General features: G+C 38.1%; 1 protein-coding gene across 1 annotated transcript; it reads left to right on the top strand.

Moving 5' to 3' along the window:
• Positions 1–1391: 1391 nt before the first annotated feature.
• On the top strand, positions 1392–18955 carry sim1a (SIM bHLH transcription factor 1a). The gene is made up of 12 exons (XM_081388159.1): positions 1392–1523; positions 1807–2311; positions 5754–5833; positions 6436–6525; positions 6626–6734; positions 6820–6905; positions 7923–8122; positions 9287–9393; positions 9997–10144; positions 13837–14002; positions 15130–15529; positions 15986–18955. Exons 2-12 carry the CDS (start codon positions 2137–2139, stop codon positions 16648–16650), a joined length of 2226 nt encoding a protein of 741 aa, XP_081244285.1. The 5' UTR covers positions 1392–1523; positions 1807–2136; the 3' UTR covers positions 16651–18955.
• Positions 18956–20148: the final 1193 nt, after the last annotated feature.

The following is a 20148-nucleotide window of genomic DNA, read 5'->3' as shown; positions in this document are numbered from 1 at the left end:
GACAGTATTTGTGTTGCTGTCAGGACAATAATAACACCAGCTCTAGTGTAATATGCCTTTAAGGGGAGACGCTTCAGGCAAAAATAGTGTTTTTTCAGACTAGTGGACAGAAAACATCCAAAATACACTTTTAACTCTATCTTTTAGAGCACTTTATCTATTTACATCTGTAGATTTCAATTACAGTATATATCTTTAAAGGCCGTTTTCTCAAAATGAGGTTTTCCTCCTACATTAAGCCAGAAATCTCCACTTCAGTAACACTGACATACACTAAACTTGTAGGTTTCATTCCTATCTATATTATGAAGGTTTTTACAAAGGGGTTTTGTTCATATATAATTTTCCTGCTTTTATACAACATTTTATTCCTGCAAAAATGGCTGTTATTTAATTTGTGGAGTGATAGAGATATCCAAAATCCCCTCTGTAAAAACCTTTGGCTCTAATATATCAAATAAATGAAACAATCATTTTAAACCTGACTTCATACAATGTTCAGAAATATTTTGCTCTAGAAATGTATGCAAATTAGTACATATTTAATTAGACGGTGCCTCATTTGCATATTTAAACTTTGAATAAAATTTCAGAAAACTTGTAATACAATTTTTTTGTTGCTATTATTAATGTAATCAATCAACTGTTGAAGTAATAAATACTAATATTTATTATTATTTTTTTTTTTACCCTATTCACCTGGGGTGTCTCGCCTTAAAATCACATGAACACCTGTATTTTGTTTTTTACATTGCATATTTATAGATATGTAGTTAAATGTTTGTGTGTACTATAGCCTACATTAATCAAATCACCTAAAATATAACCAGCATATATATATATATATATATATATATATATATATATATGTATATATATATATATATGTGCTGGTTATATTTTAGGTGATTTGATTAATGCTCTTATTTTAACAAATGATAATTTGGCGAACATTCCATTATTTTAATTTTGCAGCAATTTTAAATAATTTTAATTTAGTCTGTTTTCCTGTTGAAATTAGATAGATAGATAGATAGATAGATAGATAGATAGATAGATAGATAGATAGATAGATAGATAGATAGATAGATAGATAGATAGATAGATAGATAGATAGATAGATAGATAGATAGATAGATAGATAGATAGATAGATAGATAGATAGATAGATAGAAACAGAAATTTAAATGCAAATGTCATTCATAGTGTGTTATGGGTCAGAGGTCAGCGCTTCTAACAAATCCTGATTCCTCATGGATCGGCCGCTAGTGAATGGGATCCAATGGGAAAATCCTGTCTGGTCCTTCAGTGTCCAATGAGCTGAGATCAGGGGAGGGTCCGAGTGTTAGCCAGACAGAAAGACTTCAGCAAACTCCTCCAAACACGATCCTTCTGGATACAAAGATGTTTCCCGTGTTTGCTGTGGAATTCAGCGCGAATTAACGCCAGTCTGGATATTTGTCGTTGTGGAGTTATGGATTTATGAAGACAGCGCGAGCTTGCAGTGTGATCTGATATATGAGGTAAGACGACGTGCAAGTTTTAGCCTAAAGTTTTACTTCAGCAAATTATGATGTTATAAAGGCGAAATACTCGGATGCGTTCAATGACATTCCCGCATGCAGAGAAATAGACTAGATATATCAAAACTATCTGTAGAACGAAAAATGCGCAGTTTAAGATAATAAACGTTAATTTAATGTTAATATTAAATGTGTGGTAGTTCATAAATTAGAGCGTTTTCCTCAAAAGACGCGTGCATTTCAAAGTCGGAAGAGAAATGAACGTGAATCTGCTGTTTTCCAGGAAAATTATGCGCATCTGATGGATGGATTGATGGAAGGAACTTCCTAATGAAGAGATTCTGGGCCCGAGTGGATTTCATGTGTGTAAACTAAGTCTCACTGCGGATTAGACAAACTAATCATAATCATGAAGGTGTGTTTGTCTCAGGTCTGCGTGTAAAACATCTAAGGAACAGCAGGAAAGAGTTTGGGAATTGGGAATGGCAGGAACGCTTTCAGGACGCTTCTGAACCCTTCCTATGCGGGTAACCGTGCTGAGATCTTGAGTTTGATGTGAGATCTTGAGTGTGATCTGAGATCTTGATCTGATCTGCTGTCAGTCACCGGGAATATGAAGGAGAAGTCGAAGAACGCGGCGCGCACCCGTCGAGAGAAGGAGAACAGCGAGTTTTATGAGCTCGCCAAACTCTTGCCTCTGCCCTCGGCCATCACCTCTCAGCTGGACAAAGCCTCCATCATCAGACTAACCACCAGCTACCTGAAGATGAGGATAGTGTTCCCTGAAGGTACGGAAGACCGTTCCTGTGTGTGTGTGTGTGTGTGTGTGTGTGTGTGTGTGTGTGTGTGTGTGTGTGTGTGTGTTGGACGGCGTCTTCTGCGTGAAGCCTAACGAAATCTTTCATTTTAGAAAGTTTAACAGCATTAGGCCTATTGGTGTTCTTGTCAGCTATGATAATACGAATAATACAGGCCTATTGTTATTATTATTAATGTGGTGTTATTACTAAAAATATTAACCGCTCCTGTGGATAGTTCAGAGAGTGGACAAACCAACTGTTGGAGAGAAAAAAATTAAACCGACGGTTGGGTTTATAAATGTAATTTAAAAATGTAAATCAACGGTTGGGTTTGTCCATATTTGACCCAAACATTGGTTGAAACAACCCAGCATTTTTTAGTGTATCGTTATTTATTAAGGCTAACTAAATTATTGTTTTGTTTTAATCGTATTTTGATCTAGACATGTTTTTACATGTAGCCTAATGTAAGGCCTTAAACAGTAGGATCTCATGCACATCATTTTCAGAAAATATAGGACCTTCCGAAATCATCATCAAACATCCCAAAAACGTAGCGTAATAAAATATAATAGCAATTTAAACGTTTTAAATAAGACGACTTTATAGGAGGCCTGTTCGTTTGTAAAAAACGCGAACGCGGAGCGAAAACATTAAGGCAGTTGCGGCCTGCCACATCGCTGCATTTGTATTCGTTTTATTTACAGGCCTAATCTGTAAACAATAAATAAAAATATATTCTTTCTTGAATTTTATTAAAGCAAAAAGGGGTTTCGTGACTTTTACTAAAGCAAGATTGATTTTATTTGAATGTAAGTGTAGTTCCGACACTCGCACACAGACTCAGACGTCGTGATATTTCTGATTATTAGCGTTATTATTTTCCACTTTCTGTTCTGCGTGACTGAAGACGATCAGCGCCAATTATCATCGTCCGATCAACACCTGGCTGGACATGAGGACACGAAACAAATATTATCGACATTTATATTATTATTGTTGTTATTAGGCTATTATTATAATTATTATTTAAAAAAAAAAAGAAAAGGCCATAGTGGTTTGCGGATATGCCATCACTCAGCGCGGTTGATAAACATTGACATTTCATCAGTAAGAGAATGACGAGTAACATCAAGAGAAAAGACGAGTGTAGGCTAAATACATTAAATACATCAACAGCATAACTCTTGCTTTCAATCGTTATGTTCAGCCATGCGCGCGCTTATTTATCTCTTAAATGTGTGTGATGACATGCCTATTACTGGCTTGAATATAATTTCGAAGAAAGAGAAATATATCATGTTTATTATACATTATAGGTCTATTATATATTTCTCTAAATAATGTAATACATGTGATTCAAATGTTTGAAACAGAAACGAAGCGGCTGCTTGATTCTCTGAAGCAGAAAGAGAGTCAGGAGTGAAGCAACAGCTGAAGTGTTTATATGAATTACATGTTTATTCGGCTCGCGGTGTGCGCGTGGAACAGGTTATACGCATATGGTAAAACTACACATCCCCTCTCTATCTGGCTATAGGATGCACAGGCTCCTCCGGCACTGCAGCATGTGCTGGAGTCATTACACTGAAATAAATGTTTTAATGCGAATGAAACTCGCGCGGGTTAAAGGTCAGTGAGGTCAAAGTAAAGACAGCTCGAGGAAATGAGACAGTAAAGTTTTATTAGAAAATGAAGGAAGGTGAAGGTGGTTTTATGGTGGTTATTTATGGCTCGGCTGTGAAGAGAATAATTCTGACGGACACTGCTGTCAAACAATCCTCGAATATTCCACCAATCTAATAAATGTACGCAATAGGCCTTGGTTTCCGTTTTTATTCATTTGGTTGGTGCCTTTTTATCCCCTCTGTGGTTTTCGCTCATATTTGGTTGAAGTATTTTTTTATTTATTTTTTTATCAACGATTTCTCTTGGATGTAAATCCGTTTTACGGTCATTCGACAATCAAAAATGGCAAAAACTTATATAACGATCATTTATAGTCCTACTATTGGAGAATAAAATTGGCATAATGAATAAAAGACCTGTCGGGCCTGTGAAAATAAATGTTCTCCGAAACGCCTGAAGAAACGGGTTCAGCGCTTTTCCAGTAGAAACAGAAAAAGTGCTTTAAAATGACTTCAGTTTTCTTTGGAGTCCGAAACATTTCTGCTGGAGAAAATATTATTTTGTGTGTCTCTTATTGCTGATGTAAAGTTCATAACGTGATGAGCTCACGGGTGTTCAGATGCAGTCATTTCCCTGCGAATAATCACAACTTCTCTTTACACTAAAAATGCTGTTTTTTTAACCCATGTTTGGGTCACATATGGACAACCATTTTTTTTACATTTTTAAACCCAACGGTTGGTTTTAATTCCTTAAATTTAGTTGATTTTATTCTTTACATTTTTAAACCCAACGGTTGGTTTTAATTCCTTACATTTTTAAACCCAACTATTGTTTATATTTTCTTACATTTTTAAACCCAGCGGTTGTTTTTAATTTTTTACATTTTTAAACTAAATAATGGTTGGGTTTGTCCATATTTGTGTCCAAATTTGGATCCATCGGGATGCGTGCACGCGCATTGCGAGTCTCAGACGGCGGTTAAATCGCGCCCAATTACGTTTTGAAGGCAATTATGATTGTTTCGACAGTTGTATTATTATTGTTAATATTAATATTATTATTTTGTTATTTAATAAACTTAAATATTTGTATAACATAAACTGTATTTAGAAAGCTCAGTCAGTCTCGGTCGGTCTTGATTTATAGCTATCACTGTTGCTATCATAATATTAAAATATGTATTGTGTTTATATATTTAAAAGCAGCAAGATAGTTACTTTTTGTATCTGTATATTTCCTGCCAGTCTGATTAAAAAAAAAACGCCTTTAAACATGTTTCCACAAAAAAAAAAAAAAAAAACTCAAAAGTGTATTTTGTGTGAGAATATGCTTGTTTTCAGTCCGCTGTTTGAAGAGCAGATCGAGCGATTGTTTCTGCTGGATAAACGCGGACTCCATGTTTGTTTAATATTAAAGTGGAATCAGAGCTTTTGCTTTGATCTGATGTTTGTTTTCGTGTGATTTGCATTTCAATAAGGATTGTGTGTGTCAGACTGTTTGCTTTATCGAGTTTCACCGCCTTCATAAATACTCCTCATTTACATTCAGCGTGTTTACAGTCAATTCGGCGTTAAAATATTGACTAACTGATCGTCAGATGACGATAGACTATTATTTCTGCTGCTGTTATTTTTTGTGCTGTTGTAGAATTATATTAGTCTATTTTTGTTCCATCACGAATGCACATTGGAGGCATTTTATTTTTACGCGAAGATTATTTTTAAGTCGGCTCTTTTACATAGCTAGCCTGTGTGATTTTCTCTATTTTTATTTTTAATAAACGGGTGTGTGTTTTTAGGTCTCGGGGAATCTTGGGGTCACGTGAGTCGCAGTTCTCTGGATAATGTGGGCCGAGAGTTAGGATCTCATCTGCTTCAGGTAGAGAACACACTCTCACATTAGCCTACACACACATCATATTTTATTATATTTAATGATTAAAATGTTCCTATAGGCTAATTCTGATATCAAATTATGAAACTGCTCTAACGATTGTGTAGAATTGTGTCAGTTCGTGTCGCATTGCTTGTGGACGTCTAGATATCAAGATGGGAATTTGTTTCTTAGATTTTTGTAGGTAGCTATGATGTTTCATAATTCCTTAAATGATAAAAATTATTTTTATAAATGCTTCCTGTGTTTTAGTTACAAATAGAACATAAAAGCTCTATTTGATCAATTCAAATTTTAAATGTATTACATCTTGTCCTAAAATGATAAACAAGTAACTGATTTACTAGAGCAAATGAACGCATTAATAAAATGTCCTTTACATTTTCGGTTACACTTTATTTTAAGGTGTCTGTGTTAGAATGTGATTATATAATTTAATACTGAGTAATAATAAATAACTACATGTTCTTACTATGGGGCTGTTTGGTTTAGGGTTAGTTGCATGTAATTAAACACAGTTAGTATAGTAATTCCTATAGTAATGTAACATGTGTATCTAGAATAAAGTGTTGCCCTCTTTTCCTCAGACTTTGGATGGCTTCATTTTTGTGGTGGCTCCTGATGGGAAAATCATGTACATTTCAGAGACGGCGTCGGTGCATTTAGGGCTGTCACAGGTAACGTGCATGTCTCAGTGTTTGCTGTGTGTATGCTCAGTCTAGAGCTCACTGTGTCTCGGTCAGCTTTGACTGCAATGACAGAAGCTCATTTTAACAGGTAGAGCTGACGGGGAACAGTATTTACGAGTACATCCACCCGGCGGACCACGACGAGATGACCGCGGTGCTGACCGCACACCAGCCGTATCATTCGCACTTCGTCCACGGTGAGACACACACTCGCGCTCTTCTGTTCATCTCCAGCTGTTAGCACACTCCTTCACCGTCTGCTTCTGACTGTTGCTTTTCTAGAATATGAAATGGAACGATCTTTCTTTCTGAGAATGAAATGCGTCCTCGCTAAAAGAAACGCAGGCTTGACGTGTGGCGGATACAAGGTAGGCCGTTGTCATTTATTATTTATGAGTGCTGATGTACAAAACTGCATCGGTAACACTTTACAATAAGGTTCATTAGTAAACATTAATGTATGAACTAACAATGAGCAATACATTTGTTACATTACTAATCTTTATTAATATTATTTAATAAAAATACAGCTGTTCATTGTTCATGTTAGTTCACAGTGCATTAACTAATGTTAACAAATACAACCTTTGATTTAAATAATGTATTAGTAAATTAATATTAGCTAAGATTAATAAATGCTGAAGAATTATTGTTCATTTTAACAGGTGATGAACCTTATTGTGAAGTGTTACCAGATATCTTTATTATATGCCTCCTCTTTTATAGTGTACACTATTAGAAGAAAAGGTTCTATATAGAATTTCAAACGCTTCATAATTAGAACCGTAGAAGTTCCCATCATGGGATCATTTCATGGATATAACTTAAATTAATTTTAATGACATTTTATGAATTAAGAAGCTCATAAACATGCTTTATCACTATAAAAACCTGAAATAACCAATTAAACAAAGTAGCATGCAATAATTTTTTCCCTTATATATAACCTTTTTGGCATAAAGGAGTCCTAGAGTTCTACACATAACCTTATAGTGAGGATTTTTAATGGTATAGTGTGAGGAGCTCATCATATTTTAATGCATTTGGCTTCATATAATTTGTTAACAAACAAGTATTCATTACTTCAGTGAGCTGATTGTTTCTGCATTAAATGATTACATTGTTTAAATAAATACATGTTTAGCTAACTGATTTTGTAAATGTACATTTCTGAAATACATAACTTAGTTTCCTCTGATAACAGATCACTCTAAACTGTAATGTGGACTCAAAGCTGCTTTGAAATGATGTGTATTGTGAAAAGCGCCATACAAATAAATGTGAATTGAATATTTGAACTAGTCAGCATGAGCAATGTCCAGAACGTGCTTGTGTGTTCAGTGTTTTGGAGCTGCATGGATGCATAAGTGTGTGTGTTTCCGCAGGTGATCCACTGCAGTGGGTATCTGAAGGTCCGTCAGTATAGTCTAGACATGTCTCCGTTCGACGGCTGCTATCAGAACGTGGGTCTCGTGGCCGTCGGTCACTCTCTCCCGCCCAGCGCCGTCACCGAGATCAAGCTCCACAGCAACATGTTCATGTTCAGAGCCAGCCTGGACATGAAGCTCATCTTCCTGGACTCCAGGTACCGTCAGCGTACACACGGAAACACACTCCTTTTACTGATACAGGATAATGTAGGCAATGAGGCCTGAGGATTTAATGCAAACTATTTCAGTGATAACACTTTATAACGAGGTTCCTTAGTTAATGCATCAACTGACTCTGAGCAATACACGTGTTCATTAATCTCTGTTGACGTTATTTTATATAAATGCAACTGTGTTGTTCTAACAAAAAGGTCATTTAAATAAAATGGTTTAGGGTCCAATTCTCACTATTAACTACGACTTCCCCAAACACACTCATAATTACTGCTTATTAATAGTCAGTAAGGTCATTGTTAAGTTTAGGTATTGGGTGGATTAAGGAATGTAGAATATGATAAGACAATAATATGAGCTTATAAGTACTAATAAACAGCCAATATCTTAGTAATATGCGTGCTAATGAGCAACTCGTTAAAAGTGAGAATTGGACCCTAAACTAAAGTGTTACCAATAATATTACCAGATGCAACTTTTGATTTTAATAAGGTACTAGTAAATGTTGAAATTAAAACAAACTAAGATTTTAGTTCATGTCAACATTTGTAGTTAGCTTCTGTGACCTTACTGTAAATTGTTACCATTTCGTTTCAAATGATATTCTAAGCGTAACAATTTGAGTAAAACATTGAAATTTAAACATTAAAAAGTAAACACGAATTTTCGAAAATCTGGCATTTTAATGGAAGCAAGAAAACACTGTAAAAATGAAAAATTAAAAAAGACCACAATAGTACATGTTACAAGAAAATACTGTTCCAGTCTTTCCCTTTCCATTCAGTGTCTTACTTGACATTTCTTTGTAATAATTTGTGAAAATTACAAGCAATTTCCAAGTGAACGTTGTTTCTACACCGATTTGTTTTAAATTTGGATCCAACTGTGTTTATGTGTGTATGTGCATTATGGGAAATGCAGTGAAGCTCTTTGTCTGTGTATGAGTGTGTAAATGCAGCTCTGTTTAAGCACGTACAGTGTGTGTTTCTCTGTGCTCATACGCAGCTGTGTTTAGTGAGCCCCGTTTGCACGTTGGGTTTACGTTTAACCGGATTTGTCCGGCTCTCCGACGAGCCGGTGTGTGCACAGGTGTTTGTGCTCACGCCAACACTATTGTTATTCCGTTGTGTGTTTGTGTTGGTCAGGGTTGCGGAGCTCACTGGCTACGAGCCGCAAGACTTAATAGAGAAGACGCTTTATCATCACGTCCACAGCTGTGACACTTTCCATCTCCGCTGCGCGCACCACTTGTGTGAGTTAGGTTTGTTTTTCCTCATTCCTTTACAGCAGCTTTAGTGACGACCGGCGGTGCAGACGCGTCTCTCGCCGTCACCTCCACCTCTTCAACACAACTGTGCGCAGTAATTGATAATGCCACATTACAGGAGATGAATATGATCTCCCTGCCTCGACATGCTGATTTGAGCGTGAACCTTCATTAAACACGCAATCTATTTGTAACTAAATTAGCGAGGCAGATTTAAAACGAGAATTTTTCTCATTTTAATGTTCAGTCCTTTTATAATTTTCTGTTATCCATTGTTTTATCTATTGCATTCCTGACTGCAGCACAACACCGCTTATTAAGAGACACAATATTTGACATTATTTGCTATAAATAGTTATTAGGCTGTGAGAGAAACGGCAGCTTATGGTTTAAACATGCAAATGAAAGCGGTAATTAGCTTTTACTGAATTAAAAGGTTTAAACGAAACGCACGTAAGGCGAACAAAACAAAAATCACAATTTTGCTGATGGAAGTAAACAACAAATGCATGGATGTTTTTTCCACTTGTAAGATAGCGAGTGTCAGAGCTGTTCTTGCATTGATTGATTGTGTCTGTCTCTGTGTAGTGCTGGTTAAAGGACAGGTCACCACTAAATACTACCGGTTCCTGGCGAAGCAGGGCGGCTGGGTGTGGGTTCAGAGCTACGCCACGATCGTTCACAACAGCAGATCGTCCAGACCACACTGCATCGTCAGCGTCAACTACGTCCTCACGTGAGTCTCCACAGCTACAGCGCTGCACCTTTGATTCGCGTCGTCCTTTTGCAACATTAAATGATATTTAAAGCTATGAAGAGTGATTAAAAAGGACATTTATTTAGAATCGGTTTTAACAGTTCAAATAAATACAAATAGTTTTGAGTAATTTAACATTCAGAATGAAGACATTTACTGCAGATCGATTTAGTCTATTCAGCTGAAGACACCTGATGACAATTGTAAGATATTGTAAAATCTAAATATTTCAGCATCATTACTCCAGTCTTCAGTGTCCCATGATCCTTCAGAAATCATTCTAATATGAAGAAACATTTATGATTAAATGTCAATGTTTTTGCGAAAACTGATACATTATAATAGAAAGTTCACAAGAACATTGTTTTCTTTTGCAACATTATAAATGTATTTACTGTCACAACACAGATCAATTTAATGCATCTGTTCTGAATCAGTTTCTTTAAAAATAAAAGTATTCTGTCTTACTAACCCCAACGGTACTGTATATGCATGTGAAAGAATATTTTCAAATTATTTAATTTGTTTGCACTGGAACATACAATACCTAAATAAACATCAGAAACATATCCTCAAATGTTCAATAATGCAATTCAAAACACATATACAGTAGCGGCCAAAACTGATGTCCAGCCCAGGAAAATTATAGCCTTTATTCAAATATTATTACAAATGTGTTACGGGGTTTGTAAGCATATTGCATAGCTGTGCTTGTTTTAATTCTGATAATAATGCAATCAAATTTGTGCCGACATCATTTTTGTCCAGGCTGTCATGCAAAGAAATTATGAACACATGCCAAAACAATCAAAAAAGAATCATGTTGTAGTCAATGTATGCTTTTTCCTGTGAGCTTTTTTTTTTTTGCATAGTAAAATATGTCAGATAAATACAGTACCTTAACCAAGTTTAGTGTTTTGTTCCTAAAAACATATTCAAAAGCTATTTTCCACATACTTTGATGGCTTAATCTTAATAACTGGTAGGGTCCTTAAAATCTAGCATCCCCTCCAGACATCACTGTTGGCCAGTGCTGTACTTAATGACTAACATGCATGCAGTACATTAGGCGAAAGTGTAGCAAAGCCGTATCATTTCCTCAGTCTTCTGTCTGCGGCTGTGTTGAATTGCACACATTACTCCACTATTACACAGCCGAATAGCTCATCTCAGTGAGCTGCAACTATCAGTTGGTTCAACACAATCTCATTAAGGCTCAAATTGATGGTGTTTGCAGAAATCCAGTCGTGACAGTGACTGCGTGACTCTAAGCTGCCCTGATGCTCATCAGTCAGTTTAGGGGTGTCATTCCTGTTCTTGCTTTATATAATATGCCAGCTGCTTGTACAGGAACTGCATGGGAGCCAGGGGTCGTGGATGATTTATTTGTCATGCATTCATACGGACAAACTCTGTGCATTACCACAATGAACTTTTCCACTGGAGCTCCCTGGAAAGAATGAGGTGGGATTGAGCAATGGAGCCATCGCTCACATACGGCTTTGAGCGAGGAGTGTGTGTGGAAGAGCGAAACGCCGCATTTGTGCGCACACGTCCAGAGAGCCCAATAGAAGTGATGCCAGCATCTGGAGCATCGAACCCCCACCCCCCCACTCGCTCTGCCTCCTTTGCTATCTATCTGTTACAGATGTAAATGAATTGCATGCCAGAAGAACCTTCATTAAAACAGACTGGTTTTAAATGCCAGTCTGCCGATAGCCGGTGAGCGTCAGGCGGCTCTTCAGCCACAGCTATAAAGGAGAAGTGTTTATGAGGTTTAATTAATAGGCTGTAAAGATGATGAGTGTTTATAGCTCACAGCTTGCTAAGAGTGTGTTTTTTTTTGTCATATTCCATGATTCGGGTTTTCTTGGGAAGAATGATTTCCATAAAAGCGTGCATTGTAATGTAGACTTGACAAGTGTGGGATCTGTTTACTGTTTAACCTCTCCACTCTCATTCAGAAATGCACAGCTAGTGTTTGGTGAGAAAAGGAAACGAGGTGGATGTGTCTAGCGTCTTATCGTGGTGTTATCAGAGTCTACTCACACGGGCTGTGAGGTGTGAAATGAGACTGTGTGTGTGTGTGTGTGTGTGTGTGTGTGTGTGTGTGTGTGTGTGTGTGTGTGTGTGTGTGAGAATGACGGCTCAGCTCAATGAGATTGTGTGAATGCGCTAAATCACTGACATCGGCCAACCTGTTGCATCACCTTAAAGGAGTAGATCACTTCAGAATTAAAATTTACTCACCCCCCCACGTCATCCAAGATGTTCATGTCTTTCTTTCTTCAGTCGAAAAGAAATGAAGGTTTTTGAGGAAAACATTCCAGGATTTTCTCCATATTAGTGACTTCAATGGGAACCAATGGTCCAATGTCAGTTTCAGTGCAGCTTCAAAGTCTCGACACGATCCCAGCTGAGGAATAAGAGTCTTATCTAGACAAACCATCAGTCATTTTCTAAAAAATATATAATATATATACTTTTTAACCACAAATGATCGTCTTCCACTAGATCTGAGATGCGTTACGCATTACATAATCACGTTGGAAAGGTCAAATCGCGACGTAGACAAAAATAACGATCCAGTGTTTACAAAACCAACATGCAAAGACTAAGTCAAACGCCATTTCCAAAAAAAAAAAAAAGGTAAAACACACTGTCGAACGTTTTGAAGTTGGAGGAGAAAATTTGATTTTTGAACCGCGACCTTTCAACGTGATTAAGCAATGTGCGGCGCATCGCAGAGATACTGCAAGACGAGCTTTTGTGGTTAAAAATGACTGATGGTTTGTCTAGATAAGACTCTTGTTCCTCGGTTGGGATCGTTCTGAGACTTTGAAGCTGCACTGAAACTCACATTTGGACCTTTGGTTCCCGTTTAAGTTCACTATATGGAGAAAAATCCTGGAATGTTTTCCTCAAAAACCTTCATTTCTTTTCGACTGAAGAAAGAAAGACATGAACATCTTGGATGACGTTGGGGTAAATAAATTATCAGGAAATTCTTAAGTGAACTACTCCTTTAAAAGGTTTTGGCTTTTGCCTTCAGGCCTTGATCCCAGAAAAAACTCTTTTGACGGAGAGCGTACAACAATTTGCGTCAACTTCACATCAACGACCGAGTGGATGTGTACATACGTTTGTGTGGGTGTATGTGCTTTTTCCGAGATATCGCCATCTGGGTGCAATCCTATTAGTCTGAGCCAGGAGGAAAGCTGGCGTCGACGCCTGGATAGCATACGTTCTTGCCATTGTTTTCTGAAAGTTATACATCACTGGGAACAGAAATCCATACAGCACTTTACTGAGAAATCAATTCCCATTTCCTAGTTATGCCTTATGTGGTGATCCCTGTGTGGGTTTGATTTAGCCAGACATAGCTCTTAATCTCACTGTGTATTTGAACAGAGCCTCCAGCCCTCTGCCGTATGTTTGTAGGAGCCTTGTTCCAATCCTGCAGGAGAAACAATGCAATTCATTTTCTGTCCTTGAGTCTTCCTCACACACTGCTTCACAAATGAGCATGGAGCCTGAAAAATCTTTTTTTTAAAAGCCTGACCGTACATTTAGGTAGGATCGGTAAACTGAAAAGGAGAAATGCACCAGTGCACGGCTTCTTAAATCAGTCGCAGGGTTCGGCGCTCAATGTTGTTGTCATTTCTCAACAGGGACACGGAGTACAAAGGACTACAGTTGTCTTTAGATCAGGTGACGTCCACCAAACCCTCGTTCACCTACAACAGCCCCTCCAACCCCGTCAGCGAGAACAGAAGAGTCGGCAAGAGCAGGGTCTCCCGTACCAAGACCAAAACGAGACTGTCTCCCTATTCACAGGTCAGTGTCACAGTAACACCTTCCAGTCGGCTGGTAATGGTATATTGGAAACTCCAGGAAGGTCTTCTGTTGCTGGGAAGACTTCGAATGTGATTTACGCAGCTAGGACATGTTCCTAAACATGTAATATTTCCATAAACCAATCATTGCCTTCTAATTTAAGGTGTTGGGTAAGTGCTAGGGTTACGCCCTGGAACAACATGCAATCATTGCACTGTAATTTTAAGGGTAGGGTTGGGGGTAGATTTAGGATTGGATGCTAGGAATGTTGGATGTTGATCCAGGGACATGTTCTATATGTGTAAATCACACTGGTGCACAGTTTTACCTTTGCCCTTAATGCTAAAGTTATTAGTTGCCCGTGTTCCCAAACTTTGTTCCTGGCGGCACACCACCCAATCAATCTATCACATTTATTTATATAGCACTTTTAGAAACAACACATGTTGGTCAAAGTGCTTTACATATACCACGACCTAACAAATTCATACAACCCCAACACTACACGACTCTTCCTAATCAAACACACCACTCATCAGCTCATTATTAGAGATGCTGAGGGCCAGATTTACTAACCCTGCAGTGCAAACCGTCTTTTGGTGTTAAAAAGGTGATTTACTAGTGATACGCTGTGAAAAATGAGCGTTGCAAAGGCTTGGACAGGGTTATTTCTGCGGCTGATATTATTGCATATGCATTAGTTTCCCTTTCAGACGCAAATGTATGGGAGGAGAGAATTTAAATGAATCATGCAATGTAATTTACTAAGGTTTGCGCTCGTCAATTTTATGGTATTTGTGCCATTATTTATCTCCCCAAAAAAAGCATGTCTTAAACCAGATGTTAGTTTGTGCCGCTCTTGGTGGATTGTGTTGGTCATTATGGAAATGATCCGACTGCATCTGTGTTCTTTAATTTGTGTATTGTCTCTAAATCACTTGCTGATCTTTCCACTACCCATCAGTGCTTTTATGGGATTGCGCTCTCACGCTAATTTGCCTTGTTTAGTAAATCTGGCCCAGAGACCTGAAATGGATTAGGAGAACATCCAAAATGTGTACTGTTGGGGATCCTCCATGAACACAGTTAGAAACCACTGTATTAATGCATGTTCTTTTCTTGTGCAGTATCCGGGTTTCCCCACGGATCGCTCGGAGTCAGATCAGGATAGCCCGTGGGGAGGGAGTCCTCTCACTGACTCGGCATCTCCTCAGCTTCTGGAGCAGTGCGAAGGCATAGACTCCTCATGCGTGTACCGACAGTTCTCCGAACCACGGCCGCTGTGCTACGGCCTCCCGCTGACCGACGACCACTCCTCCGGAGACCTCTACGGACACACTCACTCCGAGTCCTGCGACAGGGGGCGCTGTAAGGCCGGGCGATACTTCCTCGGCACCCCTCAGCCCGGGCGAGAGGCGTGGTGGGGTGCGGCCCGCTCTGTCCTCCCGCTACCCAAGCCCTCGTCCGAGAACGGGGACAGTTTTGATGCTGTGATGCCACACATTGCCTCAATCCATAGCCTGCAAGGTGCGTTTCTTTTAGTGGATCTGTAGTTTGTAGGGGTGTAACAATATATCGTGTCACAATATTACCAAATAGCCGATTACAATGTATTTAGTTTAATAAAACACATGTAAGGGATGATAGTGTTGATGATTTACCTTGGATACTAGCGAGCGCAGAGTATACGCGCATAGTGAGTGCAATCAGGGCGGCGAATTAATGGCAATCCACTGTCTCCTCAAAAAGAGTCAGAAAAGCAGCAGAAAGAGGGTTTCACTCCGGTTGAGCGTGAAACCAGACCAACATTGGCACTCGGACCGCAGCAAACGGTGTGAAAGCCCTGTAAAATAACGATTCCACTCTGGAACAATTGAAAGGGATCTTTCCCTGTTTTTTGTTACACTCTGCCAAAGAATTTTGGTTTGGTTTGTTGAATCGTGTCTAATTCCACATGGTAACCCTGATTTCTTCCCCTTGCAGTGAGGGGTCACTGGGATGAGGACAGCGTGGTCAGCTCACCTGATGGCGGCTCTGCGAGCGATTCAGGCGACCGCTATCGCGCGAGTCCTCAAGAGCCCAGCAAAATTGAGACATTGATTCGAGCCACGCAACAGATGATCAAAGAGGAGGAGAGTCGTCTGCAGCTGCGAAAGGCTCCTACAGAAATACCTTTGGAGGCTACAAACGGTCTGGCCAAGAGCCACGGCCCGTCATTTCACACTGACTTTCCCCAGTCAGGTTTGCAGGGAGTGGTGTGTCGGGGGCCGGCTCAGGGGATAAGCCCCGCCCCCAGCCCTGTTCCTCTGTCCCGTCTCAGCAGCCCCATCCCCGACAGACTGGGAAAAAGTAAAGACTTCATGCAAAATGAGCTTTCCTCGTCCCAACAGCAGCCGCTGTCAACATGCGCCGTCTCTCCGACCCCCGCGCTCTACCCCTCACAAACCCGCCAGTACCTGGAGAAACACACGGCCTACTCGCTCACCAGCTACGCACTAGAACATCTGTACGAGGCCGACAGCTTTCGAGGATACTCCCTGGGGTGCTCCGGTTCCTCCCATTACGACATGGCCACTCATCTACGCATGCAGGCTGAGCAAACGCCGGGTCATAAAGGCACCTCCGTCATCATCACCAACGGCAGCTGATGCTTATCGAACCACTCAGCGCTTCACACTCTCACAAGCTAGCCTAGATTTGCTTTTTTATTCTTTCTCTTAACTCTTTCCCCACCAGCATTTTCGATCATTTTCAATGCTATCTCGCGACCAATTAATAGTATAGTGAGTATAAAGTGGCTAATTCGTACAAATTCTTACAACCTCACTCGTACGAATTCGTACAATTTTCCAAAACCCCAGTGATGGGTGGGTTTAGGGGCGGAGTCAGAAGTAGGTCATTCGTACGAATTCATATGAATTGGGCAACTCGTTAAATATGTACGATTTAGCAAAAATCTTACAAATTCGTACGCGAGGTTGTATGAATTTGTACGAATTAGCCACCTCATAAAATACTTACGAAGTGCCGTGAGATCGGGTTGTTATTTTCATAAATATTTCATGGAATATTTTGTTGTATGAATATCTGAACATGCAATATATCAAAAGAAACAACAGACCCTCTGCTTTTAAACGACAAACTGCTTTTTTCTAGCTTTATCCATTATTTTTTTATCAACACTTTTTTTCATAAAAAAACAACAACATTTTGAGCAAAAAGCTGAGAAAATCACGTTTTTTTCTAAGACTAAATCCAGATCTGACTCAGAACCATGATCAAAACACAGATGGAGTAGATCGAGTCCATCAACACCCAGAGCTTCACAGTCCTAAAGCTCGTCCTGGGTTGACATTTCATTCGCTAACATTAGGCAGTTTTGATGTATATGCTGTTTAATGTTGATGATCGCGTTATTTTACACATGCATCTGCTTACATCTGACATGGCTTGTTTCTGCTGCTTCTTCGCCTGTGTTTTGATCAGGAGATTCAGTACTCTTTTGTTAGATGTGTAACAGCGCCCCCTACAGTATAACAGTGAAAACACGGAAAGCCGGAAATTTCCATCAGTGGTGGGGAAAGAGTTAATTGTTTACTAGTAAAGAATTAAACATCCTTAAAACAAGCATTTACCTAAAAAGCTAAACTGCTTTAGTTTAGATATGATCACTTCACTGAGAAGACATTTATTGTCTTTTTTTTTTCTTCAAATTTACTGAGGTTTTATGCTCAAGAAGGAAAAATAAACACTTAATTAACAGAATAAGAAAACTGAAAACAAGTCTTATTATCTAATGCAATTTTGTATATGATAATAAACATCTTATTTTAAGGATGTTTAGATATTTTTACTGGAAAACAAGATTAAGAACATTTGTTCAGTGTATAAATCTGTGAAAGTGACACTCGATTCATCTGTTCACAGCTGAAAAGGGTTTGTTTGTCAAATACTTTATATACCTGATTAGCACATTTCTATCTTAACCACTATTATAAGCTGTAAATTCTTGAATGAATGAGGATTTCTCAAATCATCTCTGGAAGAGGGAGAATTAATGAAAATCAAGAAATTACAAGACTTCGTAATAGCGGTTTCAAAAATCCAAACGGGAAACCAGTATTTAATTATTTAATTTACTGCTGGGTCACAGATATTTTGTGGTTTAAGCTACACGTAAAAAATGTTTTCGGATCGTTTGTTTTTTGTTCATTTTTAATGCAACAGTTCTACATCCATGGCCTCAAATTCCATGCAGGTCATTTTCCCTCTATACTTGATGAGACACAGCAGTAGCCCGATTTTAACAAGTACATTTGTGGCATTGGAGAATATACATTTTAATATTTGCAAGAAAAAAATGGAAGTAGCATGTTGATCAATAACTAGTTCTAATGCAAAATGCAGCATTAATTTATTATTGTTTCATAACTGTTTAAGGTTGCTGTAGAATTGAATCTTAGCTCATGTGTACTGGGATATTATTATTATTTTATTTTTTTGTAGTTGCATATGCTGTCCATCTGTGTTTGGACCCAATTCAGTCTTCTAAGTCACAGGCTGAAGATTCAATTTGAAACTTTTATTTATTTTTTTAAACAAAACAACAACAAAATCGGTTGAGCACATTATTGTATATTATTGACTTGAACAAATGAACCTTTTTTTTGTCCTCCTGCAAGCCTCTTAAATGTCAGCCTTTAAAATGAAAACTGAGATTATGCAATTATGAAACACTCAAATAACTGGAACAATAATAGAATTGAAGTGGCGACTCTAGCGCCGGTTGGGTTAGTCTGTGAGTGATTGACAGTTGCTGCTGTTTGGTGATTTGAGGTTTACACTGGAGCTTTTCTGACAGACTCCAGCCTTTACCTCACTCCTTCATGTATTTATAAGAAACTGGCTGTTTTCTCAGAGTGAGAAAAAATATTTATGATGTACATACTCAAAATGCACCCCCCCCCCCCTCGCACACCAAATAAAATGATGCAAAATGGTACTGCAAAATGTATTTATTATGTGAATGAAAAAAAATTAAGTTGTTTTAAAATATGGTGTGTTTATTTATGATTTCTGATTTTCAGTATTGGCATAAAAATTAAATGCCTTGTTTTCTTTCATGCATCAGTGTTTCTGAACATATAATGACGATTTTTTTTTTTTTTCATATACTGCAGCATAACTGTTTCGAAATTGATTTGCTTTTAATCTTGACATTGTTCATTCGGTGAGACCTTGAAGAACTCAGGTTAAAATTATCTTATGATAAATATATCCACACTAATTTGATCATAATTCATGTTTAATATGATATTTCATACTCACTTGAGAAATTAATAAACAATTGCAAAGATGTTCATTCATTGAAAGGCTGCATGGTTCTTATTTTTAAATGTTTATTCATTTTATTTTGGATCATTATTTTATTTTGTCAATTTTATTTTTGTGTCAAGACTCTTCACTTGTTTTTATGATCAAAATGATCTTAAAAAAAACAGAACTTAATCTATTCACTTAACATTTTACTTCATACAGTCCAATGAACACTAAAGCTACAGAAAAATAAAAACAATACATGAATCTTATAAAAAATATCTGTCTAATATAGTCTATTTAGCCCAGATTACTGTTTTTTTTTTTTAAGTATTTCATATTTTTAACATCATTGGCTATGAAATTGTCTTTATACTTTGCATATGCATAAATGCTTTTCTACAGATATGAGATCATGTCCTTCATACAATACTTCTATGAAGCTGTGCGTATACGATAAATTACAGGCTTTATTTAATTTGCTCGATTCTTTTTTTTAGCTCACAATTAGAAATAATTTGCACAAATGTATATTTCATCTGCAAGACCAGTAATTTCCCCGCTGTGTGTGTGTGTGTGTGTGTGTGTGTGTGTGTGTGTGTGTGTGTGTGTGTGTGTGTGTGTGTGTGTGTGTGTGTGTGTGTGTGTGTGTGTGTGTGTGTGTGTGTGTGTGTGTGTGTGTGTGTGTGTGTGTGTGTGTGTGTGTGTGTGGTTAGAAATCAACTTATATGAAAAGACTCTTGGAACTAAACTGGTTGTTAATTCAAAAAGACAGAAGATACATGTAGGCTATTATATATGTGCGTGTATGGTGGTTTTCGTTTTCGCGT

The sequence above is a fragment of the Scardinius erythrophthalmus genome, assembly GCF_964197995.2.
Source record: "Scardinius erythrophthalmus genome assembly, chromosome: 16".
NCBI lineage: Eukaryota > Metazoa > Chordata > Actinopteri > Cypriniformes > Leuciscidae > Scardinius > Scardinius erythrophthalmus.
This window is presented reverse-complemented; position numbering and strand designations above follow the sequence as displayed.